The 27,574-nt window shown below is 39.6% G+C and overlaps 1 protein-coding gene and 1 non-coding gene across 2 annotated transcripts in view; one reads left to right on the top strand and one right to left on the bottom strand.

The window, feature by feature from the left end:
• LOC101109921 (placental prolactin-related protein 1-like) overlaps positions 1–27,574 on the bottom strand; it is a 41,263-nt gene that overhangs the window by 1,673 nt on the left and 12,016 nt on the right. Inside the window, exons 3-5 of the mRNA XM_027958600.3 lie at positions 11,659–11,887; positions 4,103–4,284; positions 1,809–1,916 (exon numbers count right to left, since the gene is read on the bottom strand). Coding sequence (XP_027814401.1) covers positions 1,809–1,916; positions 4,103–4,284; positions 11,659–11,713 — 345 coding nt within the window. The 5' untranslated portion in view covers positions 11,714–11,887. The remainder of the gene's footprint in view (positions 1–1,808; positions 1,917–4,102; positions 4,285–11,658; positions 11,888–27,574) is intronic.
• On the top strand, positions 7,528–7,638 carry LOC114109786 (U6 spliceosomal RNA). The gene has a single exon (XR_003586361.1). It is a non-coding gene; the product is annotated as a U6 spliceosomal RNA (small nuclear RNA).

Consider the following 27,574-nt stretch of genomic DNA (forward strand, 5'->3'; position numbering starts at 1 on the left):
CCTAAACAGACTTCTCTCCTCAGCTGATCTCGACACCAGCCCCCTGCTGACATCAGAAGAGTCTGTTTTGTTGACATGTTTCCGGGCAGAAAATGGCACAGCATTGTCTTTAGTAATAGCATCAGTGGGATTCACAATGGAGGGTTTTCCCCCTAGTTCACTACTACTAGCAGAATTCAGCATGAAAATCCTGGGGCTGAAGATCGCTAGTTAATATGCTTGATTTCTTTACAGCCATGAACTGTCTTACTGGTAAAGAACAGAAAACTGAATATGATTAAATATAGTAATGCACATAAAGTGCTTAGTAAAATGTGAGGCCAGGTAGTAACTCTCAATAAACTTTAAATTTAAGCTTATTGTACAATCCCTCCTCTTCTTCCTCTTTGTCCTTTTTCCTTTACTTTTTCACCCTCATTATTAATGAGCTTAACAGAGGAAAAGAATGCTGGTATCGTTAAGAGGGTTGTAGAGAGAGAAGATTGAATTATAAGGGGGGATGCATGTGAAAATATTTTAAATAATGTTAGGAGGAACGATAATTCAGGAAATCAGAAAGGAGAGATTATAACTGTGAAAATTTGGAGCTGCAATAAATGATTGAGTCTTGATATGTAAACTGTGTTGTCCTCAGAACAGAGGCAATTTTTGCTGCCATGAGAAGCAAGTTCAGTTCAGTTGCTCAGTCGTGTCCAACTCTTTGTGAGCCGATGAATTGCAGCACGCAAGGCCTCCCTGTCCATCACCGTCTCCCGGAGTTCACTCAGACTCACGTCCATCGAGTCCGTGATGCCATCCAGCCATCTCATCCTCTGTCGTCCCCTTCTCTTCCTGCTTCCAATCCCTCCCAGCATCAGAGTCTTTTCCAATGAGTCAACTCTTCGTATGATGAGGTGGCCAAAGTACTGGAGTTTCAGCTTTAGCATCATTCCTTCCAAAGAAATCCCAGGGTTGATCTCCTTCAGAATGGACTGGTTGGATCTCCTTGTAGTCCAAGGGAGTCTCAAGAGTCTTCTCCAACACCACAGTTCAAAAACATCAATTCTTTGCTGCTCAGCCTTTTTCACAGTCCAACTCTCACATCCATACCTGACTACTAGAAAAACCATAGCCTTGACTAGACGGACCTTAGTTGGCAAAGTAATGTCTCTGCTTTTGAATATACTATCTAGGTTGGTCATAACTTTTCTTCCAAGGAGTAAGCGTCTTTTAATTTCATGGCTGCAATCACCATCTGCAGTGATGTTTTATAGACCATTGTGGGGGAGACGTACAAATTAAGGATAAAAGGTGACAGAGGAGTCATTGAGAATGACAAATGAAGGAGGTGTCAGAGAAGTACAAGCAGAATCAGGAGAGCCTTGAAAGGCAGATGCGAGGGCTTGGGTGGTGCAGTATAGGATTCCGAAGTAGGAGTCATTAGTAACAGGGAGTACTCAAAACTGGCGTGTGTTTCTTTCATAGTCATGAATTTTGCAATCTTATATTTTACACATGGAAGTTCCCATTCATTTCCTGTTTCCATCCAGAATAATAGCTGCAGTCCTGTGTCTAACGCATTGGTTGAACTAAAGTTGTCTGCATGGACAATTTATAGATCTGTTATCTATCTTGCTACTACAAATCTTTAGTCATTCCTTGATTTTGCTCATGCTTAATGAACTGCTTAATATAATTTCTCTTCAATTGCTTATGGTTCCTCCACCGTTTTCTGCATGTACAGTTACCATAACCTCTAGTGATCTGACGTCTGGTAATCTACATACTGTCTCATCTGAAACGGTGAAAAACCCAGGTGAAAGACTCACGTTTTCCTGGTTGACTTTATCTCTTTCTTCGGGAAAATGGAAGGAATTGGTGTGGCAGGTGTTGGTGACATTGATATAGTACAGTTTGCCCTGGGCATATTTTTCATCCTGAAAATGATCAGGCAATTAGTTAGTGTTGTTGGGCATTCAGTAGATGAACCCATTAACAGAACATTAACATCTTTGATAGATGTGAATTTTTTTAACGGGGGGGGGGGTCATCACAAAATTTGAAAGTCATGCTTGTCTACTTTTCTATACATTGTCTCTATAAAAATGATTTTACATATAACTTTTCTAAGTTTAACCTTTTCCATTCTCTGTTTTATAATTGTCTTCTTCTTCTTTTTTTTTTTTTTTTTTTACTATTTGAACCAAATATTGTACATATGTACCAATATTTGGTGCTTCCTAGGGGACAGCAGTGGTAAAGAATATTCCTGCCAATGCAAGAGATATAACAAGACTCAGGTTTGATCCCTAGGTGAGGAGCATCACTGACAAGAGGGTACAGCAGCATACTCCAGGATTCTTGCCTGGCCAGTCCTATGGACAGAGGAGCCTGTTGGGCTACAGTTAGTAGGATTGCAAGGATTGGACACAACTGAAGTGACTTAGAATGCATGCATGCACCTATATTTAACCATTTAAATTCTTGTTTACCTGGAAGAGTTGGGAAAAAAATGGGCAGTGAAATGGAGGATGAAAAAAAATCTAGTGAGTAAAAAGAACTACGTGAATTGAATAGAAACCTTTAGCACCGCCTTTTATTAGCTGTCTGCTCTACTGTGTGCTCCATGACTGACCTAAAAGAATTAACATACAACTTTCAAATAAATTCCTCAGGAAACAAATAATTGTTTCCAATTGTAAACACCCCCTCTATAGTAGCTGGGAACCTATTCACTGCAAATCTTAAAACAATAATTTGTAGCTTTAAAAAACTACAAGTATTCATTTTTGTGACTGGGATTCAGCTTTGTTTAACTTGTTCCATCCACCTAGTTCACTGCAGAGCTGCTGCTGCTGCTATTAAGTCACTTCAATCGTGTCCAACTCTGTACAACCCCATAGACGGCAGCCAACAAGCTCCCCCGTCCCTGGCATTCTCCAGGCAAGAGCACTGGAGTGGGTTTCCATTTCTTTCTCCAATGCCTGAAAGAGAAAAGTGAAAATGAAGTTCCTCAGTCATGTCCGACTCTTAGCGACTCCATATACTGCACCTACCAGGCTCCTCAATCCATGGGATTTTCCAGGCAAGAGTATTGGAGTTGGTTGCCATTGCCTTCTCACTGCAGAGCAGTTCTCATTTATTGACTATTACTCTGAGCCTGGAGAAGAAAGCCCACGGAGACCTTGAAGGACCAGAAAATCGATATGCTTCCTTTCCCCAGTCCCACCTAAAAGTGCTTTGTGTCAGGTAGTATTGTGGACTGAATGTATGTTCTTCAGATTCCTGTGTTAGAGACCTAACTGCCAAAATACTGTGTTTCGAAAAGGATTCTGACTTTTTGGGATCCCATGGTCTATAGCCCACCAGATTCGTCTGTCCATGGGATTTATCAGGCAAGAATACTGGAGTGGCTTGCCATTCCTGTCTCCAGGGAATCTTCCAGACCCAGGGATAGAACCCAAGTCTCTCACATTGCAGGCAGATTCTTTACCATCTGAGCCACCAGTGAAGCCCATTAAGGTTACATGAGCTCTTAGGGTGGAACACTCATCCAATAGGTTTAGTGTCTTCATGAAGCGAAACACCAGAGAATTCTCTCTGTGTATCTGTGTCTTTTTCTCTATCTCTCTTCCCCACCTCCCACCCTGTGTGGGGACTCATGGAGAAGTCAGCCTGGGAAGAAAGAGTCCTTACCAGAACCTCACCTTGCTGGCACCCTGATCTTGGACTTCTAGCCCCCAGACTGTGAGGAAATAAATTTCTGTTGTTTATTTCTCAGAGTCTATTGTATTCTTTTATGGCATTCCTAGCTGACAAATGCAAAATCATTTATTTTGCTTATTTAAAAAAGAAAATGAACGAAGGGAAACTGAAAAATTTATTGCACTTCTTAGGAAACTGAGATTTCACAAAACTGATCCTTTCTTCAATTTCCACATCTTATGAACTGACAGCATCTTTGGCTGAGAGTGTGTGCTTTTGCAGCCCTCTTGTTTAAAGGATAGTATAGCCCCATCACTTAGGTGAAGTTTCCTTCTGGGAACCTGGAGGGCTACAGCCCAAGGGGTAGCAAGAGTTGGACACGATTTAGCCACTAAAGCACCACTATCATAGTACTTACAAACTTGTTGATCATTACTAAGGAAAAGTTATGGAAGTCGTGGGACAGCTGGACAGCATCGATAAACAAGTCTGTAAGGGATCTCAGGGAGGTGGCAAACACGTCAGGGCCGCAGGACGGGCATGGGTTGCCTTGGCACAGGAGCAGATTTGCCATGACCAGGAGCAGCAGAAGGCAGGACCCTGTTTAAATAAAACCATGAGCCATTCTGAGATGATCTAGATACTCAGGTGACTAGATTATCAAATCCATGACTAGGTTATCCAATCCATCCTGTGGAAGGAAGCCATGTCTTTCCCTGTTGCTGTGAGCAGGACTTGTTGCTGTAGAAGCTGGGGTGGGATAGAAGGAGTGCCTTCTGTGTAAATTTACATGGATGATGATATTTGCACAGATAGATAGTTGGAGAAGTAGGTTACTCCCTGTATTTTTGAATTGCTCCCAGAGGTACTTCTGTGCTCTGCAAACATTTGGAACTAAATCTGAGCCAGAGTGTTTGGGCTATTCTTTTAAGACAGTTTAATGTTGGGACTCTCCAGACTCTGAGCAGTGAGGCCCTCTAGGAGTTTGAAATTTTTTTACTCTACATTGACTAATACTTGAATTTTAGACACTGAAATGACAAGAAAAGTACAGTTTATCTGTGTGGTATACCATCACATTGGGGTAAGAGTAAACATGTGACTGATTGATGACTATTATTGAGTACAGAGAGAATACTAAGAGAAAAAGGATACTGTACCTTGGATCTGCTCACTCACCTTTGTAACCCCATGCATGTCTTTGATACTTTCCCAAAAGCTTTAAAACATCTTAAAATTTGTGTTTCACAGGAACCCTGTGAGATAGCCTTAATCTTCACTATGATCATCAAGTTATGCTAATGAAGATGTGATGAATTAGAGAGGGCAAGTAGTTTTCCCCAGGTCCCATTATTAGCAGATGCAGGTGACTGGGCACCAATACACTCATCTGTTTACTTCCTGATGTCACATCACACATGCTTGTGGGCTCTCAGTCAGCATGTGTGTAACCAGGACCACATCAGGAGCTGTGATGACTCTCCTTAAAGAGGAAAATATTTTGTCTTTGACTGTGAAACAGCAGTGACCCTAGAACATTGTTTTTATCCACTTGTTCTGTTCTGTCTATAAAACACTCACTGTTACAGTCTCTGACGATTATCAGTGTGGGGGCCTGGTTCTGCTCGCTAGCCTTTCTTCTAGGCACCTTGACAGCTCTTCTACTTTTATGCATCTTTAATCCTCTCATTACTTTTGTTTCTTTGAGTAAACAGCAAATAAATCTCCAAATGGTAATACAAGAATATTACCCGGTCAGCACCCAAGACAATGTCATTGGCTCTGCAAACAAGGCCTGCAACTTCCTGACTTTGACTTTTTAGGGACAAAATTTACCTGACTGGTCGGGAGTATATCCTGACAACCCACGGAGCTTAGGTTTTGAACCATCTCCAAGCATCTCCTCTTTGACATTAGAACTAGACCTTCATGCTTCCGTGATGTATTGTAATATTTCAGAAATTATTCATGGCCCTACCTTTGGCCAACAGAAGCATAAAATCATAGACTCTTGCATGCATGATTTTAATATTACTTTTCATGTCTGTCCTTTGTAAGTAAGCAGAATTTAAGACTGAAGTGAGCAACAATTTAGTTTCTACATGAGAACTGATAATATAGAGATTTTATCCTCCTGAGTAAGATCTGAACATCATTCTTTTTCTAATTTACAGGAAGAGTGGTAATTTAATTAAGGATAAGATATCAGCATTTATAAGGTTTTCTCTGCCTTTAGTTATTTTAAAGGGGAATGGTATCTAAGAATAAAATGGTTATTTAAAATTAGGTGATGAATTCTGGTTTCCTCGGTGTGTATGCCCAGCAGTGGGATTGAAAGAGACACATGTACCCCAATGTTCATCACAGCACTGTTCTTTAATAGCCAGGACATGGAAACAACCTAGATGTCCATCAGCAGATGAATGGATAAGGAACCTGTGGTACATATACACAATGGAGTATAACTCAGCCATTAAAAAGAATACATTTGAATCAGTTCTGATGAGATGGATGAAACTGGAGCTGATTATACAGAGTGAAGTAAGCCATAAAGAAAAACACCAATATAGTATACTAACACATATATATGGAATTTCGAAAGACGGCAGTGATGACCCTGTATCTGTGTCAAAAAAGACACAGATGTGTATAGTGGACTTTTGGACTCAGAGGGAGAGGGAGAGGGTGGGATGATTTGGGAGAATGGCATTGAAACATGTATACTATCATGTAAGAATCGAATCACCAGTCTATGTCCGATGCAGGATACAGCATGCTTGGGGCTGGTGCATGGGGATGACCCAGAGGGATGTTGTGGGGAGGGAAGTGGGAGGGGCATTCATGTTTGGGATCGCATGTACACCCATGGTGGATTCATGTCAATGCATGGCAAAACAAATATAGTATTATAAAGTAAAAATAAAAAGTTAAAAAAAAGAATAAATGTAAAAAAAAATAGGTTTTAAAATTTAAAAATTAAAATTAAAAAAAAAGGCAAAGAAAAAAAAAAGGAAAACTCCACAGAATTGCAAAAGTCCAATGTAGAGGCAGATGTCTATAACAACAATAAAAAATGTGACTGAGGGGGAAAAAAAGCTCAAAAATTTAATTAGATTTCATAATAGCAATAAAATAGACAACTAACAGGAGGGGTGGGGAATCCAAACGAATCTCCAGAACAAGTCAAAACATAAGAATAATAAATGCTTTGAATCAAAAAAAAACTAGGTGATGAAAATAAAAGAAGTGGTTATCAAAAAGAAGACATATAAATTGGGAAAATCTGGGACTATCTCTCTCATCAACTAAAGAGCTTATTATGACAGGCAAGGACGATAATTGCTTATATAACATAAACATATTTGTGTGCATGTTTTTCTGTGCATGTATACATGTGCTATGCATAAATATATGCTAAATTCCTTCATGAAGCTTTGGACCTTATAAATTCAATTTTATAAGAGGCAGTAAATATAGCAGAATACCCTAATTTCTAATGTAATTGATAATTTATTGGTAAATGACTAACTATATGACTTTTTTGGTTAAATTTTTTTTTAATATTTTATCTCAAATATTTATTTTCTAATTTAAATTTATTTATTTTAATTGGAGGCTAATTACTTTACAATATTGTATTGGTTCTGCCACACATCACTATGAATCTGCCATGGGTGCACACAGATACCCCATCCTGAACTCCCCTCCCACCTCCCTCCCCATAACATCCCTCCGGGTCATCCCAGTGCACCAGCTTAAGGATCCTGTATCGAACCTGGAGTGGTGATTTGTTTCTTATATGATATTATACATGTTTCCATGACATTCCCCGAATTCTTATTCATGTGTTTGCCTTGGTAGCACATATATTTAAAAATTGGAATAATACTGAGAAGATTAGCATGGCCCCTGCCCAAGGATGACACACAAATTTGTGAAGCCTTCCATATTTTTCTGTAACAGCTTCGAGGGTTGAGATGGAGAGGAAAGTGGCAAAGAAGTTCAAGACCAAGGGACATAGGTATACCTATGGCTGATTCATGCTGAAGTTTGGCACAAGTCTTTATATTTTGGTTTTCTAATTTGATTCTCTTATTCTTTTGATCAGACTACCAAGTCCCTTTACGATTTATTTTTCAGACCTTTTTGTGCTTTGATTTTTCTGATGCTCATTAGTGTATTTGCTTCCATGTCTAACTCTCTGAGTATTTTCAGCATCTACATAAACCCTACCCTGTTCTCTTACTGTCTGGATTTTGGTGTATAGCATCAGCATATTTCTATGAACTTCATTTTCCTTCTGGTGCAGTTTCTGATACACAGTTTAAGCTGGTTGGCTCACATCTTGCTTGCTCGTGTTGTCTCCAAAAAATTAGAGAACTCTGCTTTTTCTAGGCAGTACTTGCCCTTATTTTGTTACTGTTCATAATTTTCTGTGATTTCACTTCCTGCCTCATAGCTTTGTCTTTCTCAATCTACTGTAACGTGAGTACTATGTACCTCTATATTGGTATTACTATTTTAAATAAATATCCACTAGTATAGCAGAGAATTAAAGGGAATAAAATTGTAATAGTATTAGCAATAATACATTCCCCCCAAATATAAACTGATAATGCTCCCAGTTTTAACTGACTTTCTATCCATGTATTACTGAAGTCCCCTACTCATTTTCCCGTACAAGATTAAGTATGTAATTATTAGTTTGTTATAGTTAATAAGGCTATTCTGAGCACATATAGCTCACTGTGGAGTGATAGCTATTGAATGAAGGATGTATACTATGAACTCCAATCACCAAACAGGTGATTGGAGATGAAGAAAGCAATGCCAGGAAGACATAGGCTTCTGTTCTGGAAGGAAAAACTTACAGTGTCTCTCATCTATAGTGTGCTCTTCAGATTTTTCAAAACACTTGCTCTTTCTCTGTTCCTTTAATAATTTGGGTTGTTTGATTTCTTTCAATTAGGATTTGCATGAGTTTCTTATATATACTTGGATATGAAGCCCTTACCAAATATGTGATTTGCAAATATATTTTTTTTCATTCCATAGGTTGTCATTTCATTTTATGGATGGCTTCTTTTACTATGCAGAAGGTTTTGAGTTTGATGTGGTCTCACTAGTTTATTTTTGCAGTTCTTGCCTTTGCTTTTGATGACTGAGTTGTTTGAGATGCTTGTATTTTGGTAAGTAATCCTTTATCAGTTGTTTTATTTGCTATTATCTTCCTCAATTCTTACCAAAGGCACAGACTGGCTGAATGAATACAAAAACAAGACCCATATATATGCTGTCTACAATACATCCACTTCAGTCCTAGAGACACATACAGACCGAAAGTGAGAGGATGGAAAAAGATATTCCATGCAAATGGAAATTGAAAGTTTGCCAGATTGGCAGTTCTAGTATCAGCAAAAATAGACCTCAAAATTAAAACTATTATAAGAGATTAAGAAGGACACTGCCAAATGATCAAGGGAGCAGTCCAAGAAAAAGGCATAACAATATTAACTATTTATGGACCCTACATAAGAGCACCTCAATACATAAGGTAAACACTAACTGACAAAAAAGGAGAAATTGACAGTAACACAATAATATTAGGGCATGTTAACACCACATCTATACCAATGGACAGATCAACAAAACAGAAAATTAATAAAGACGTATAAGCCCAGAAGGAAATATTAGAGCAAACAGACCTAATTGATATCTTTACACATTCCATCCAAATGTAGAAGAATACATTATTTTCTCAAGTACACACAGAACATTCTACTCATCTTGGGTCACAAATCAAACCTCAGTACATTTAAGGAAATTGAAATTATATCAAGAATTTTCTCTGACCACAACACTATGATACTGCTACTGCTGCTAAGTTGCTTCAGTTGTGTTCGACTCTCTGTGGCCCCACAGGTGGCAGCCCACCAGGCTCCTCTGTCCCTGGGATTCTCCAGGCAAGGACACTGGAGTGGGTTGCGACTGCCTTCTCCAATGCATGAAAGTGAAAGTGAAAGTGAAGTTGCTCAGTTGTGTCCGACTCTTGGCAACCCCATGGACTGCAGCCTACCAGGCTCCTACATCCAAGGGATTTTCCAGGCAAGAGTACTATCATACTAGATATCGATTATAGGGAAAAAAAAAAACAAACTATAAAGAACACAAACACATGTAGATTAAAAAACACATTTCTAAATAATGAACAGATTACTATAGAAATAAGGGAAATCAAAACAGTCCTAGAAACAAAGAACAATGAAAACATGATGATCTAAAACCTAGAGGATGCAACAAAAGCAATTCTAAGAGGGAAGTTTATAGAAATGCAAATCCTACCTCAAGAAACACATTGAATAGGCAACCTAACTTTACATATCTTTAACTCTTTTAAAATTTGTCTTATCAATGTCTTAAAGGTTTTGCATCAAATCTTTCAACACCTTCCTAAGTTTATTTCTAAGTGTTTTATCTTTTTGTGATGCAATAGTAAATGGAATTGTTTTTTTTACTCCACTTTCTGATTGTTGTTGATATACAGCTAGGCAACTGAGTTTCATATATTGGAATATAGTAAACATAATGTATGCTACATTTTTAAAGAATAGACATTTTCCCACAAATAAGCCATATAGACGATCAATAGGTATATGAAAAGATGCTCAGTATCACTAATAATCAAAGGAAATGCAGATCAAAAGCACAAGAGATATCATGTCTTACTTGTTTGAATGTCTAGTACTAAAAATGTAAGAAATGACAAATGTTATTGAGGATGAGGAGAAAAAGGAGTGCTTATGCACTGTTGGTAGGTATGTATACTGGTGCAACTCCCATGGAAACACACTGCGGAGGTTATTCAAGAAATTTAAAAGAGAACGTTTATGTGATCCATTATCCCACTTCTGGATATATAGTCAAAGGAAATGAAATCATTGTCTCAAAGAGAGACCTATATTCCCATGTTCATTGCAGCATTATTCACAGTAGCCTTGGTACAGAAACAACCTGAGTATCTATCAACATCAAGGGGAATGGATTAAAACAATGTGACGTGACATATATAGGTAAATATTATTTAGCCATTAGAAAAAGAAAGAAATCCTTCCATTTGTGGCAACATGAATGAAAACGGAGGGTATTATGCTAAGTAAACTAACTCAAAGAAAGACAAATGCCATATGATCTGAACTATAAAGAGTTCAAAAAAAAAAAAAAAAAAAAGGAAGTCAGAGTAGAAAAATGATTGCCAAAGCCTGGAAGGTAGGACAAATAGGGAGAGATTTTTAGAGATTACATATTTTCCTGTATAAAAAATTAATAAGGTGAGGATCTAAGTTTGAGCTTCATGATCTAATCATGAGGTTGAACAAGCTCTGGAAGTCGGGGGTGTACAGGGAAGCCTGGCGTGCTGAAATCCTAGGGTCACACAGAGTGGGACACGACTGAATGACTGACTGAACTGAAGAGAGTGGAACTTAACCTGTGTTCTCCTCAAAAAGCAAAAGTTAAACTTGTGGTGATGGCATTGTTACCTAATAGAAGGGAAACTCATTTCTAATATGTGCACAAATGAGGGTGGACAAGATGCCGGAGTGGTGGGTGGAACTGGGGTTCACCTCTCTCCATGGTGCGTCAGGAACGTCTAGAGATGCAGCAGTTCCCACAGAGACCAGGTGAGCACGGGAGGGACTCCCTGAGCACTGAGAAGGAATATCCGGATCCATACAGAGCTCGGTAGGACAAAGGAAAGAAGGGACAAGGAGGAAGGGGAAAGAAGGAGGAGACCAAGGCGATCAGCCTGCACCAGGGGGTGAGGGAGCTGAAGCTCAGGGGAGAGATCCCCACGTCCATGGCCATCCACTGGGACGGGGGAGACATTTGAAGCAGTTGGGGAGTGAAGTCACTAATCTGGGACAGTCTGAACGGAGTGAGAACCGCATAGACAAGCCATGCTGCAGCCTTTCATACCTCTGACAGGGTTGTAAGTCCACTGGTATCTCCGGAAGCTGGGAGCTGGAGCCATGGGGATTGCAGAATAATCCCAGGGTCAGGACTCCTGTTGACCGTGGGGAGTCAGCCTGATGGGATGGGATGGGGGAAATCTGCTGCATGGGATGCTTCTTAAGGAAAGCCAGGGGGCCATAAAAGTAGGGTTCAACTGCCTGTGGAGTAGCTGTCTCTTTTTCCATGCTGGTACCTGCAGGTTGAGCAATCGAGAAAGTCTTCAGTGAGGGTGGTCCTTGAGTGCCTGATGCACTCAGCAATGGAGAATTTTGAACATCTATAAACCCAACCCTACCCTATTCTCTGTCTACATTTTGGGTTTTAGCATCATGTTTTGTTTTTTTTTTTAATTTTTTTTAGTTTTTTATTTTTTAAATTTTAAAATCTTTAATTCTTACATGCATTCCCAAACATGAACCCCCCCTCCCACCTCCCTCCCCATAACATCTTTCTGGGTCATCCCCATGCACCAGCCCCAAGCATGCTGCATCCTGCGTCAGACATAGACTGGCGATTCAATTCACATGATAGTATACATGTTAGAATGTCATTCTCCCAAATCATCCCACCCTCTCCCTTTCCCTCTGAGTCCAAAAGTCCATTATACACATCTGTGTCTCTTTCCCTGTCTTGCATACAGGGTCGTCATTGCCATCTTCCTAAATTCCATATATATGTGTTAGTATACTGTATTGGTGTTTTTCTTTCTGGCTTACTTCACTCTGTATAATCGGCTCCAGTTTCATCCATCTCATCAGAACTGATTCAAATGAATTCTTTTTAACGGCTGAGTAATACTCCATTGTGTATATGTACCACAGCTTTCTTATCCATTCATCTGCTGATGGACATCTAGGTTGTTTCCATGTCCTGGCTATTATAAACAGTGCTGCGATGAACATTGGGGTACATGTGTCTCTTTCAATTCTGGTTTCCTCGGTGTGTATGCCCAGAAGTGGGATTGCTGGGTCATAAGGTAGTTCTATTTGCAATTTTTAAGGAATCTCCACACTGTTCTCCATAAATTTCTTCTGGTAGAGTTTCTGGTTTACAAAGTAAGCTAATTCCTCACATCTGGCTCGATTTTTGTGTTTCAAGAAACTTTGAGAACTTTCCTTCCTCTCAAGGCAATACTGCCCTTTACCTTACTACCATTGCTGACTTCCCATACTTTCACTTCTTGCCTAACATATTCTATGTCTTTCGCTATTCACTATAACCTAGTAGGCAATGGCAACCCAGTGTTCCTGAAAAATCCCATGGGTTCAGGAGCCTGATAGGCTGTAGTCCATGCGGTCCCTGAGGGTCAGACACAACTGAGCGACTTGACTTTCACTTTCCACTGTCATGCATTGGAGAAGGAAATGGCAACCCACTCCAGTGTTCTTGCCTGGAGAATCCCAGGGACAGAGGAGCCTGGTGGGCTGCCATCCATGCAGTTGCACAGAGATGGACACGACTGAAGTGATGCAGCAGTAGCAGCAGCAGTAGCAGTCCCTGTGTTGATATTAATATTTATAATAAATTATTAATGGATGCAGTAGAGAACCAAAAGGACTATAGTTGCAACAGTAGTAATAAATTACTCCCAAGTTATAATCCATTAATTCTCCCATTTAAAATCATTTTCTATCTATATGTTATTGAGGTCTCTTAACTCATTTTCCTTACTAGGTAGCTCAATTTTGAAATGAAATATACAAAACAATGGCATGGTAAACTCTGGAAATGATCTTCCTTTGATTATGCCTCATTAGTAAATATGCAAATATTAGGATATTTTTTCCCTCAATGGGGATATTCTTAGTACGTATTATAGCTCACTGTGGGGTGATTGCTATTGACTGAAGAACGTACACATTGAACTGTAATTGTCAAACAAGTGAGTGGAGATGAAGAAAGTAATTCCAGGAAGGCACAGGCTTTTATTGTTCTAGGAGGAAAACCTTGCTGTGTCTCTCATCTACAGTCTAATATTGAGATTTATTGAGACTCTTACTTTTCTTACACTCCATTAAAATTTGAATTATTTGGGTTTTTTTACCCTTGAGTTGTATGTCTCATGTATTTTTGGATATTAAGCCCTTATCAAATATATGATTTGGAAATGTCTTCTGTCAATCTGTAAATTGCCGTGTGATTTTCTTGATGTTCCTTTCTTTGGAGTTTGATTGGATTTGACTTGTTTGTTTTGGCAATTGTTGCCTTTGCTTTTGGTGTGAAATCCAAAGCCTCCTTGCAAAGACTGATGGCAAGAAGAATACCTCAATGTCTTCTTCTAGTCTTATGTTCAACTTTTTAATCCCTTTTTAGTTGATTTTTGTGTAGGCTAAAGACAGGGGTACAGTTTCATTTTTTCATAGGACTCTCCAGTTTTCCCAGGGCCATTTTGAAAAGTTTGTCCTTTCCCCACTGGATATTCTTGGCTCCTTTTTCATAAGCTAACCAACAATATATCGATGTACATTTCTTTCTGGCTACGTTACTGCACTATATTGATCTATGTGTCTGTTTTAGAGCCAGAAGCAAATCATTCTGTTTTGATTACTATAGCTTTCTAATATATTTGAAATCAGCAACCATGGTCTCAAACTTTGTTCTTCTTTCTCAAGACCACTTTGACTCTTTGGTATTTGGAGACTTAATAAAGCAGAATAGACCAAGAAGAGATGGGAAAAGTACACAGAAGAACTATACAAAGAAATCTTAATGACCCAGATAATCACAATGGTGTAGTTTCTAACTCTGAGGCAGATATCTAGAATGTGAAGTCAAGTGGGTCTTAAGAAGGACTGCTGCCCATAAAGCTAGTAGAGGTGATAGAATGCCAGCTAAGCTATTTAAAAACCTCAAAGATGATGCTATTGAAGTGTTCCACTCAATGTGTCAGAAAATTTGGAAAAGGCAGCAGTGGCCAGAGGACAGGAAGAGGTCAATCCTCATCCCAATTATGAAGAAGGGCAGTACTAAAGAATGTTCAAGAAACAGAACAGTTGCAGTCATTTCCCATGCTAGTAAGGTTATGCTCAAAATCCTCCAGGCTAGGCTTCAGCATTATGTAAACCTCGAACTTCCAGGTGTTCAACCTGGGTTTAGAAAAAGCAGATGAACCAGAGATCAAATTGGCAACATTTGCTGGAACACAGAGAAGGTAAGGCAATTCCAGAAAAGCATCTGCTTCATTGACCTCAGCAAAATGTGTGGATCACAACAAAGTGGAAAATTCTTAAGGAGATGGGAATACCAGACAAACATTACCCATCTTATGAGAAACATGTATGCAGTTCAAAAATCTCAGCACGCCAGGCCTCTCTGTCCATCACCAACTCCTGGAGTCACTCAGACTAATATCCATCAAGTCGGTGATGCCATCCAGCCATCTCATCCTCTGTCGTCCCCTTCTCCTCCTGAACCCAATCCCTCCCAGCATCAGGGTCTTTTCCAATGAGTCAACTCTTCTTATGTGGTGGCCAAAGTATTGGAGTTTCAGCATTAGCATCAGTTCTTCCAAAGAACACTCAGGACTGATCTCCTTTAGAATAGACTCACTGGATCTCCTTGCAGTCCCAGGGACTCTCAAGAGTCTTCCCCAGCACCACAGTTCAAAAGCATCAATTCTTCTGCACTCAGCTTTCTTCACAGGTCAACTCTCACATCCATACATGACCACTGCAAAAATGATAGCCTTGACTAGACAGACTTTTGTTGGCAAAGTAATGTCTCTGCTTTTTAATATGATATCTAGCTTGGTCATAACTTTCCTTCTAAGGAGTAACAGCCAAAAAAGATGTGCTTTTCATTATAGGGGACTGGAATGCAAAAGTAGGAAATCAAGAAACACCTGGAGTAACAGGCAAATTTGACCTTGAAATGCAGAATGAAGCAGGACAAAGACTAATAGACTTTTACCAAGAAAATGCACTGGTCATAACAAACATCCTCTTCCAACAGCACAAGAAAGACTCTACACATGGACATCACCGGATGGTCAACACTGAAATCAGATTGATTATATTCTTTGCAGCCAAAGATGGAGAAGCTCTATACAGTCAACAAAAACAAGACCAGGAGCTGACTGTGGCTCAGATCATGAACTCCATATTGCCAGATTCAGACTCAAATTGAAGAAAGTAGGGAATACTGCTAGACCATTCAGGTATGACCTAAATCAAATCCCTTATGATTATTCCATGGAAGTAAGAAGTAGATTGAAGGCCTAGACCTGATAGATAGAGTGCCTGATGAACTATGGAATGAGGTTCATGACATTGTACAGGAGACAGGGATCAAGACCATCCCCATGGAAAAGAAATGCAAAACAGCAAAATGGCTGTCTGGGGAGGCTGTGAAAAGAAGAGAGCCGAAAAGCAAAGGAGAAAAGGAAAGATAAAAGCATCTGAATGCAGAGTTCCAAAGAACAGCAAGAAGAGATAAGAAAGCCTTCTTCAGCAATCAAGGCAAAGAAATAGAGGAAAAGAACAGAATGGGAAAAACTAGAGATCTCTTCAAGAAAATTAGAGATACCAAGGGAACATTTCATGCAAAGATGGACTTGATAAAGGACAGAAATGGTATGGACCTAACAGAAGCAGAAGATATTAAGAAGTGGCAAGAATACATGGAAGAACTGTACAAAAAATATCTTCACGACCCAGATAATCATGATGGTGTGATCACTCATCTAGAGCCAGATATCTTGGAAAGTGAAGTCAGGTGGGCCTTGGAAAGCATCACTACAAACAAAGCTAGTGGAGGTGATGGAATTCCAGTTGAGCTGTTTCAAAACCTGAAAGATGATGCTGTGAAAGTGCTGCACTGACTATGCCAGCAAATATGGAAAACTCAGCAGTGGCCACAGGACTGGAAAAGGTCAGTTTTCATTCCAACCCCAAAGAAAGGCAATGCCAAAGAATGCTCAAACTATTGCACAATTGCATTCATCTCACATGCTAGTAAAGTAATGCTGAAAATTCTCCAAGCAGGGCTTCACCAATATGTGAACCATGAACTTCCTGATTTTCCAGCTGGTTTTAGAAAAGGCACAGGAATCAGAGATCAAATTGCCAACATCCTCTGGATCATGGAAAAAGCCAGAGAGTTCCAGAAAAACATCTATTTCTGCTTTATTGACTATGCCAAAGCCTTTGACTGTGTGGATCACAATAAACTGTGGAAAATTCAGAAAGAGACGGGAATACCAGACCACCTGACCTGCCTCTTGAGAAATCTGTATGCAGGTCAGGAAGCAACAGTTAGAACTGCACATGGAACAGCACACTGGTTCCAAATAGGAAAAGGAGTACGTCAAGGCTGTATATTGTCACCCTGCTTATATAACTTATATGCAGAGTACATCATGAGAAATGCTGGACTGGAAAAAACACAAGCTGGAATCAAGATTGCTGGGAGAAATATCAATAACCTCAGATATGCAGATAATACCACCCTTATGGCAGAAGTGAAGAGGAGCTAAAAAGCCTCTTGAAAGTGAAAGAGGAGAGCAAAAAAGTTGGATTAAAGCTCAACATTCAAAACACTCTCCAACATAAGTCACAGCAGGATCCTCTATGATCCATCTCCCAGAATTCTGGAAATAAAAGCAAAAATAAACAAATGGGATCTAGTTAAAATTAAAAGCTTCTGCACAACAAAGGAAAATATAAGCATGGTGAAAAGACAGCCTTCTGAATGGGAGAAAATAATAGCAAACGAAGCAACTGACAAACAACTAATCTCAAAAATATACAAACAACTTATGCAACTCAATTCCAGAAAAATAAACGACCCAATCAAAAAATGGGCCAAAGAACTAAATAGACATTTCTCCAAAGAAGACATATGGATGGCTAACAGACACATGAAAAGATGCTCAACATCACTCATTATTAGAGAAATGCAAATCAAAACCACAATGAGATACCATGTCACACCAGTTACAATGGCTGCGATCCAAAAATCTGCAAGCAATAAATGCTGGAGAGGGTGTGGAGAAAAGGGAACCCTCCTACACTGTTGGGGGGAATGCAAACTAGTACAACCACTATGGAAAACAGTCTGGAGATTCCTTAAAAAATTGCAAATAGAACTGCCATAAGACCCAGCAATCCCACTGCTGGGCATACACACCGAGGAAACCAGAATTGAAAGAGACACATGTACCCCAATGTTCATCGCAGCACTGTTTATAATAGCCAGGACATGGAAACAACCTAGATGTCCATCAGCAGATGAATGGATAAGGAACCTGTGGTACATATACACAATGGAGTATAACTCAGCTGTTAAAAAGAATACATTTGAATCAGTTCTGATGAGATGGATGAAACTGGAGCCGATTATACAGAGTGAAGTAAGCCTGAAAGAAAAACACCAATACAGTATACTAACACATATATATGGAATTTAGAAAGATGGCAATGACGACCCTGTATGCAAGACAGCAAAAAAGACACAGATGTGTATAGTGGACTTTTGGACTCAGAGGGAGAGGGAGAGGGTGGGATGATTTGGGAGAATGGCATTGAAACATGTATACTATCATAAGAATCGAATCACCAGTCTATGTCCAATGCAGGATACAGCATGCTTGGGGCTGGTGCATGGGGATGACCCAGAGGGATGTTGTGGGGAGGGAGTTAGGAGGGGGGTTCATGTTTGGGATCGCATGTACACCCATGGTGGATTCATGCCAATGTATGGCAAAACCAATAAAGTACTGTAAAGTAAAATAAAGTAAAAATAAAAATTAAAAATATAAAAAAATTAAAAAAATAAAACAACATTCAGAAAACAAAAATCATGGCATCTGGTCCCATCACTTCATGGGAAATAGATGGGGAAACAGTAGAAACTATGTCAGACTTTAATTTTTTGGGCTCCAAAATCACTGCAGATGGTGACTGCAGCCATGAAATTAAAAGATGCTTACTCCTTGGAAGAAAAGTTATGACCAACCTAGATAGTACATTCAAAAGCAGAGACATTACTTTGCTGACTAAGGTCCATCTAGTCAAGGCTATGGTTTTTCCTGTGGTCATGTATGGATGTGAGAGTTGGACTGTGAAGAAGGCTGAGCGCCAAGGAATTGATGCTTTTGAACTGTGTTGTTGGAGAAGACTCGAGAGTCCCTTGGACTGCAAGGAGATCCAACCAGTCCATTCTGAAGGAGATCAACCCTGGGATTTCTTTGGAAGGAATGATGCTAAAGCTGAAACTCCAGTACTTTGGCCACCTCATGCGAAGAGTTGACTCATTGGAAAAGACTCTGATGCTGGGAAGGATTGAGGGCAGGAGGAGAAGGGGACAACCGAGGATGAGATGGCTAGATGGCATCATGGACTCGATTGACATGAGTCTGAGTGAACTCCGGGAGTTGGTGATGGACAGGGAGGCCTGGCGAGCTGCGATTCATGGGGTTGCAAAGAGTCGGACATGACTGAGCAGCTGAACTGAACTGAACTGAAGGAGTAAGCATCTTTTAATTTCCTGGCTGCAATCACCATCTGCAGTGATTTTGGAGGCACTCCAAAATAAAGTCTGCCACTCTTTCTGCTATTTTTCCTTCTATTTGCCATGAAGTGATGGGACCGGATGCCATGATCTTAGTTTTCTAAATGTTGAGCTTTAAACCAACTTTTTCACTCTCCTCTTTCACTTTCATCGGGAGGCTCTTTAGTTCTTCTTCACTTTCTGCCATACGGGTGGTGTCATCTGCATACATGTGGTTATCGATATTACTCCCGGCAATCTTGATTCCAGCTTGTGCTTCATCCAGCCCAGCATTTCTCATGATGTACTCTACATATAAATTAATAAGCAGGGTGACAATATACAACTGTGATGTACTCCTTTTCCTATTTGGAACCCATATGTGCTCCATGAGAAAAGAATCTAAATAAGAGTGTTTATACGTATATGTATAACCTTTTCACTGTTCAACAATAACTGACATTTATAGCATTGTAATTCAATTATACTGCACTAAAAATAGAAAAAATGAATTAAAATAAATCAAAGATCAGGAATAAACCATATCCATATGTATAACAGCTTTCAGTGAACTCTTGGAATCCTAGCTGATTATGTAACTCCAAAATGGTCTTGGGAGATCCCCAAACTTGTAAATGCTCTCTGAAGTGAATAAAATCTTGAGGTCTTTCCACATTGAAATTTCTATCTGTCAAAGGCCCTTTTCTTCGGATGCATAGGCGTGATGTTTCCATGTTGGTCAACAGGTACTTTGTCTAAGAACTTACTAATTAACTCATATTTCAAATAGGAACATGTATTAGAGGGGCGGGGGGATTGCTCAATGACTGATAACCAAGGAAGACCCTGGAAACACCCTTATATTGTTGTGAAATCCATCAAGGAGTTTGCCATCTCAGACCCTCCACCTGGGTCGACTGGTCGTGATTCAGCTTCCTTAGTCCTTGGCTTCCTATCAGCACCACAGAGCATTCAGTACGGATGAGGCATTGGGTTACCTTACACAAGTCAGTCTCCTCATTGGGTGCCATGGTCTAAATGCTTGTGGTCTCCCAAAACTCATATGTTGAAAACCTAATCCCCACAGTAACGATTTTAGGAAGTGGGACCATTGGAAAATGATTAGGTCATGAGGCAGAGCCCACATGAATGGGATTAGGGCTCTTGTGAAAGAGGCCTGAAATACTTGCTCATCCCTTTATTTAGGGATTTGTCCTGACAGAGGCCCTCACTCACGCAACCATGCTGACACCCTGATCTTGGACTTCTAGCCTCCAGAACTGTGACAAATAACATGGTTTATAAACCCCCCAGCCTCTGGCATTCTGTAACAGCAGCCTGCGTGCACTAAAACACGGACTGTGATTAAATGGGGAAAAAAAGTGTCAATCTTGTTTCCCTTCCAAGGTCATAAATGAGGAACAGGTAGCATAGATATTCAATTTCTGAGGCACATGGTGACATATTCCATAGAATTATACATTTTCTTTCAAATTGTACTTCTTTGACATGCTGACCTGAGAACATATTTTCTTAGAGGTAATTAACATTTAAACCAATAGATTGTGGATTTTATGCAATCAGTTGAGGGTGTTAAGAGCAAAGACTGATGTTTCCCAAAGTAAAAGCAATTCAGTCTGAAGACAGCACTATTACTGGTATCCCAATCACCGGCCCGTCAGCCTAAAGATGAATTAACTGGACCCCAAGACCCGTCACTGGGCTCTCATCAGAGTCCTAACTTAAATGCTCTTTACTTGGAAACATCTTTAATTCTCGAGGACTTGGTTTTCTCAACTAGAAAAGGAAAATTAGGGTAGGAAATCCTTTACATTTCCAAAGAGTATGCAAATCTCTGTATAGAACATGATTCCAAACTGAGGTTTTATTCTTTTTCCCAAAAAGAAAATTACCACTTGGTTTTGGAGCTTCCCTGTTTGGATCTCTTATACTTCTCATTATCTGCTCTATTCCACAGTGTATTTCTCTAGCTTAGCTCTCAGAAAATACCTTGATAGAAATAATTACTTGACTGTTAAGGAATATTACTTTTATCTTTGATCTTCCACTGAAAAGCAGGAGTTGTAGTTAAGCACACTAGTGAGAGAAACTGTTTCTAAATGTCAGGATGTCAACGAAGGAAGTTTGCTGTGCATAGCTGCTCAGTTGTGTTCCACACTTTACAACCCCCTGGAATGACGACCCCTTGGACTGCAGCGCGCCAGGCTCCTCTGTCCATGGGGATTCTCTCAGCAAGAATACTGGAGTGGTTTGACATGCCCTCGTCCAGGGACCCTCCTGACCAGGAATGGAACCCAGGTCTCCTGTATGCAGGGGGATTCTTTGCTGTCTGATCTTCCAGCTCCTAAAAAATGGGTCCTGACTATACAGAAGATGCCTGATTTGTCTGCCTTTGTCTCCTGCAACAGTGGTGTTTTTTTTTTTCCAGCTAACGTATCAGTCCCTTTTCTATTTACCTGAATGCTATCTAGAATGCAAGTTCTCTAAAAGAAAAAAATCTACACAAAAGGAACTTATATCTGGAATAGCAGTTAAGGTTTTGTTCAGTTGTCATTTTGTCCAAAATACCAGTGGCTGGGTATTTGCTTTTAGTTATAATATTTACCTCAGAAAGAACAAATGGCTGGCAATTTCTGCCATGATTGATACGCAATAAATAGTAACTTTTGGGCTGTTGGCGTAACTCTGTAGACCCAAGGGAACTGAATTAAAGGAGTGGGAATTGGTGTTTTCATATAATTAACTATAATATAGATCAGAATGTGGTCAGTGAGATAAAAATTGTGAGAATAAAATTAGGAAGCCATAAGGAGGAAGATGGTACTTTCATCCGGGAAAAGTAGGTAACAAATCATCAACGAGGTGAATTACTTTGACCTTCCGAGGGAGACTAGGTGTTTTTGTATAATGTAAGAATATTTGATTTGTAGGCTCGCCTTAAAGTATTTTTATCTGTCATGATCAGAGAGCACAGCTAAGAAACTGAACTCCTCTAGTGAAGTTGAGAATCCTATGGCAAATCGTAGATTCAAGCAACAGATTCAGAGCACTATCTCTAGTTCTGTCCAATTCAGCCTTTTAGTTCGTGACTGAATTATCACATTATCTTAGCACAGACTGCAAATCTAGTGGTTTCTATCTAATAAGGTGAAACTTAAAAACAATGCATCCACAGTTTTGTGAAAGTAAAAGTCACAAGTCATGTCCAAATCTTTGTGGCCCCATGGACTGTATAGTCCATGAAATTCTCCAGGCCAGAAAACTGGAGTGGGTAGCCTTTTCCTTCTCTAAGGACTCGTCCCAACCCAGGGATCAAACCCAGACCTCCCACATTGCAGGCAGATATTTCATCAGCTGAGCCACAAGGGAAGGCCCCACAGTTCTAGTTCTGTAATTATGTCCAAATAACCAGGATATAAGGGTTTGGGTGGGGAGAGAAGTCCTCCATGGTTTTAGTTCACTGTATGCTGTGAGAGCAGCATCAATAATTCATTGGAATTTTACTCTGCATGAATGAAAGTGTTTCATTGAATGAACACATAAGGAAGGCCTGCTGGATGCAAGAATGGACAGCAGTGAAGAGCACACATGTGGACTTTGTGAACTAGGACTTAAATTTTAATAGAAAAACAGAAAGAGGTAAATTTCAAAGTTAAATGTTGCACCACAATTGGGATACATGTCAAGAGGGAAAAGCACAGAATGCCCTATGTCTACATAACAAGGAGACCTGAGCTGTTTCAGAGTCAGGAACGGCTGCTTTGGGGAAGTGGTTTTTACTGAGATCTGAAAGATGTTGGGGAAGTCATGAGGTAAAACAGAGAGGGTCTTCCAGGGAGAAGGAATGGCATTTATGAACAGTTAGCCATATATGAGAATATAGAGTGAGAAGATCAGACATGCCACGATAGAACCTTCAAGGAATTCAATTTACCTGGTAAAACTTATGCTAACTGGACAGTGAATACAAGGTGGAATATGATCAGATCTGTGAAAGAGATAAGAATCAAGTTTTGCAGCGCATAGGAGATATTTCCATTTGCCTGATAATTCGGTAAAGATTCACTTAAACCCAGGAATCCTGGTTTCTATTGCTACTTTTGCATCGAGTTTTATAAGTTTTGATAAGTGACTTAATCATTCTTGGATTTCCTTATATATCCTTAATATGAGAGGATTTTCTAGATAATTTCCAAGGTTTCTTCCTTTTCTGAATATCCAGTGAATCCCATTGGTTATTATCGGGAATTAAAAAAACCTTTTACAGTCTAAGAGCAATGACTTAAATATCTATAATATGATGTAAAAAGTATTGAAATTCTTGTTTTTTTTTTCTTTTTTCAGTTTTTTAAAATATGATTTCCAGATAAAATGGCAAGATATTTAAAGTATACATTATAATTTAAATAGGTATAAATTATTAATGGATTTCCTCATTGATTTAATTAACATATCTATTAATATCACCACACATATTTACCGTTCAAGATCTTTTTGGTGAGAACCTTGAAGTTTAACTCTCTTACATGTGTGCTAACTGACTTCAGTCATGTCCAACTCTTTGTGACCCCATGGACTATATAGCCTGCCAGGCTCCTCTGTCCATGGGGATTCTCCAGGAAAGAATACTAGAGTGGGTAGCCATGCCCTCCTCCAGGGGATCTTCCTGACCCAGAGATTCAACCCATGTCTCTTATGCATCCTGCACTGGCAGGAGGGGTCTTTACCACTAACACCACCTGGGAAGCCCCACAAATGTCAATAACACATTACAAACCATAGTCATCACACATTAGATGCTGAGACTTTATTCTTCAGCTTACAGCTTAAAGTTTGTACACTTTGACCAAAGTCATTCTTAAATCACTGATTTCTCAGCACTTATTTTTACATGACCTGTGATATGTTCTTGTATTTATGGTTTTGGAGTCAGGAGAAAAGATGTCCCCTTCCTTTTGTAAGCAGTTTAGCATTAGATCTTTGAGGGACCATCTTTATCTAGCAGCTCCATAGCCACCCCTATCATTGTCAGAAATCAAGAGGATTTACACAGGTAAGCAAAATAAAGAAAAGTGGCTCCCCTGGTGGTTCAGATGGTAGAGAATCTGCCTGCAATGTGGGAGACCTGGGTTGCACCCCTGGGGCAGGGAAGATCCATGCAGAAGGGAATGGTTACCCACTCTAGCACTTTTGTCTCAAGAAGCCTTTGGACAGAGAAGCCTTATAGGCTACAGTCCATGGGGATCACAAAATGTCAGACATGCCTGAGCGACTAACATACAAGGAACGTTAAGGATTTGGAAGCCGTATCAGAACTAAGGATAGCTTAAAAGGAAAAGCAAAACTCTTTGAGACAGGCAAGAACATGGATGCATGAACACTTATAGGCCAACAGAGCAAAGGAAGAGAATGGATATTGCAGTCTCTAAGAGTCTTGTACATAGCTGCAGCTAAAAGCGAGGGCATCTGACCAGAGCTCTGGGCTTCAGTGGAGAAACTTGGCCACTTCCCAGCAAGAAAGGAGCCAGAGGAAAGAATCAATCCACTGATCTCTTTCTCCACTGACTCTCCAATCTCTTTTGTCCACCCCTGGCCAAACTCAATTAGAAGTCAGATGCAAGGAGTGCTAGAGGGATAAAGCCTTATTTTTTCAGCCTCCAAACTTTCATAACATAATAGAAAATGATCAACAGGGTTCCTGAGGGGCATATAAAGAATATCAAACACACCCACCATTTCTATATAGTAGCTATGTTTTCTTTATCTTATGATTCTAGTTGTGGTTAATTTTGCTAGACATTTAGGTTGCCTGGGTAGGATTAACTTTAATGGGAGAAGTCAGTTCCTGATTTGACCTAGACTTGAGTATTTGTCACTGTATTTCTGGTATCAAAATATTATTACTGGGACCCTGACTGATTGTATCCTTGATTCACTTAAACCCTTTGAAGAGATAGGTAGTGTGACCAGACTTCAGAAGGGACCAGAAACTATCAAGAGATGTTTTTATGCATTGTTGAATCCATTTGGTTGATTTGTATGTGTGAGAGTGAAAACTTTTAATTCCAAATTTGTGAGAGAAGTTAGTCTGAAATTTCCTTTTTGAACTGCCTTTGTCTGATTTTGATATAGATCAATATTGGCCCCATCTCATTAGTTGGGAATGGTTTCCTTCTCTTGCATTTTCTTGAAGAGATTATATCAAATTGATCTTAACTTTTAAAATATTTATTAGATATCTCTGGTCAAACTATCTTGGATTGATGATTTCTTTTTCAAAAGTTTTATGTCACAGTTTCAATCTCATTAAAGTTTATAGGAGTATTCAGATGATGTATCTATTTTTGCTTCATGTATTTTGAGGTTATGTTGTTTGGTGTATACATATTTAGGATTACTATGAATTCCTGCTGAATTGAATCTTTTTCACATATGTAAAGTCCTTGTATTACTTTGTAGATATTTTCTTTGCTCTAAAGTCTACTTTATCTATTATTAACATCTGTTTTTATCCTTTTATTTTCCAAATATCCATGTGATTATTGAGTTTCTTGGGCTTTCCTGATGCCTCAGACAGTAAGGAATCCACTTGCCTTTGAAGACCTGGATCAATCCCTGAGTTGGGAAGATCCTCTGGAGGAGGACCTGGGAATCTGTATTCTTGCCTGGAGAATTCCATGGACAGAGGAACCTGGTGGGTACAGTCCATAGGGTCCTTAAGAGTCAGGCACAGCCTAGCAGCAAACCCACCACTTCGTGTTCCTTCACATTTGTTCCTTGGGAGGAACAGCCCTACTCAGGCTGTCTTCTGATCTATGTTGGAGTCCAGGAATGCTGGGTCTGGCTTGTCTTTTCTCAGGTGCTACTGTGTTGCCCTTCCATTCTTCAGGCCCTAAAGTAGCTCACCTTCTTCTTGCCAAATATACAAAGTCTCCTTTAGTGTTCTCTTCTTATTTCCAGAACAAACAAAGGAGTGGGCACAGAGATAAATGTCATCTTGTCTGAACCAGAAGCCCAAGGTGTGTTTGTAACATAGGGAAGAGATTTTATGGAGGGAAATTGAGGAGGAAAATGGAAGGGAGTCCACAGCAGGCTGGAGATGAAAGTCGTGGAGTCTCCTTCTTTAGAAGTCATCAGAATCTGAGAAAGTATATTTTCTAGGTTATATATATATTCAGCTCTGAGTGAGTACACTTTCTGTTTCAGCTAACTGTAAGCCTTCTGTATGTTTTCATTAATTTTCTTTACAAATGCATATATATAATGATATCCATATGACATTTTATTTATTCTTCTAGGCCATTTCATTTCAGTTCAGTTCAGTCTCTCAGTCATGTCCTACTCTTTGTGAGCCCATGAACTGCAGCACACCAGGCCTCCCTGTGAATCACCGCCTCTCACAGTCCACCCAAACCCATGTCCATTGATTTGGTGATGTCTTTAACCATCTCATCCTCTGTCATCCCCTTCTCTTGCCCTCAATCTTTCCCAGCATCAGGGTCTTTTCAAATGAGTCAGCTCTTCACATCAGGTGGCCAAAGTATTGAAGTTTCAGCTTCAACATCAGTCCTCCCAATGAACACCTAGGACTGATCTTTAGGATGAACTTGTTGGATCTCCTTGCAGTCCAAGGGATTCTCAAGGGTCTTGTCCAACACCACAGTTCAAAAGCATGAATTCTTCGGCACTCAGGTTTCCTCACAGGCTAACTCTCACATCCACACATGACTCCTGAAAAAAACAGCCTTGGCTAGATGCACCTTCATTGGCCAAGTAATGTCTCTGCTTTTTAATATACTGTCTACATTGGTCATAACTTTCCTTCCAAGAGTAAGTGTCTTTTAATTCCATGGCTGCAATCACCATCTGCACGTTTTGGAGCCCTCCAAAATAAAGTCAGCTACTGTTTCCATTGTTTCCCCATCTATTTGCCATGAAGTGATGGGACTGGATGCCATGATCTTAGTTTTCTGAATGTTGAGCTTTAAGCCAATTTTTTCACTAGGCCATTATTTTCAACGGCATTGCTCTGCTTTCATTATGATCTGAGATTTAAACCCTGTAAGAAATAAATCTATTGTACAGTTTGGATTATTTCCCAGTAGATAAATTAATGGAATATCAAAAGGACTAAAATGAGTACTGAATTGAGCTCACAAAATCTTATATATGCATATGAAGAGAGTTATTCACATATAATTGTATTCTTGGCCCCTTGTTGTATTGTGAGAACTTTGATTGAAGCTATATATAAAAGAAATTACTTTATTATGATAGATAAGCAACTGATATAATTATGTGTGTACATTCAGAATCCATTAGTCCAGTGGCCATAAAGATGAGTGTCCTCATCCGTTGAAGAAGAAAATGT

Source organism: Ovis aries, chromosome 20 (genome assembly GCF_016772045.2).
Source record: "Ovis aries strain OAR_USU_Benz2616 breed Rambouillet chromosome 20, ARS-UI_Ramb_v3.0, whole genome shotgun sequence".
Classification (NCBI taxonomy): Eukaryota; Metazoa; Chordata; class Mammalia; order Artiodactyla; family Bovidae; genus Ovis; species Ovis aries.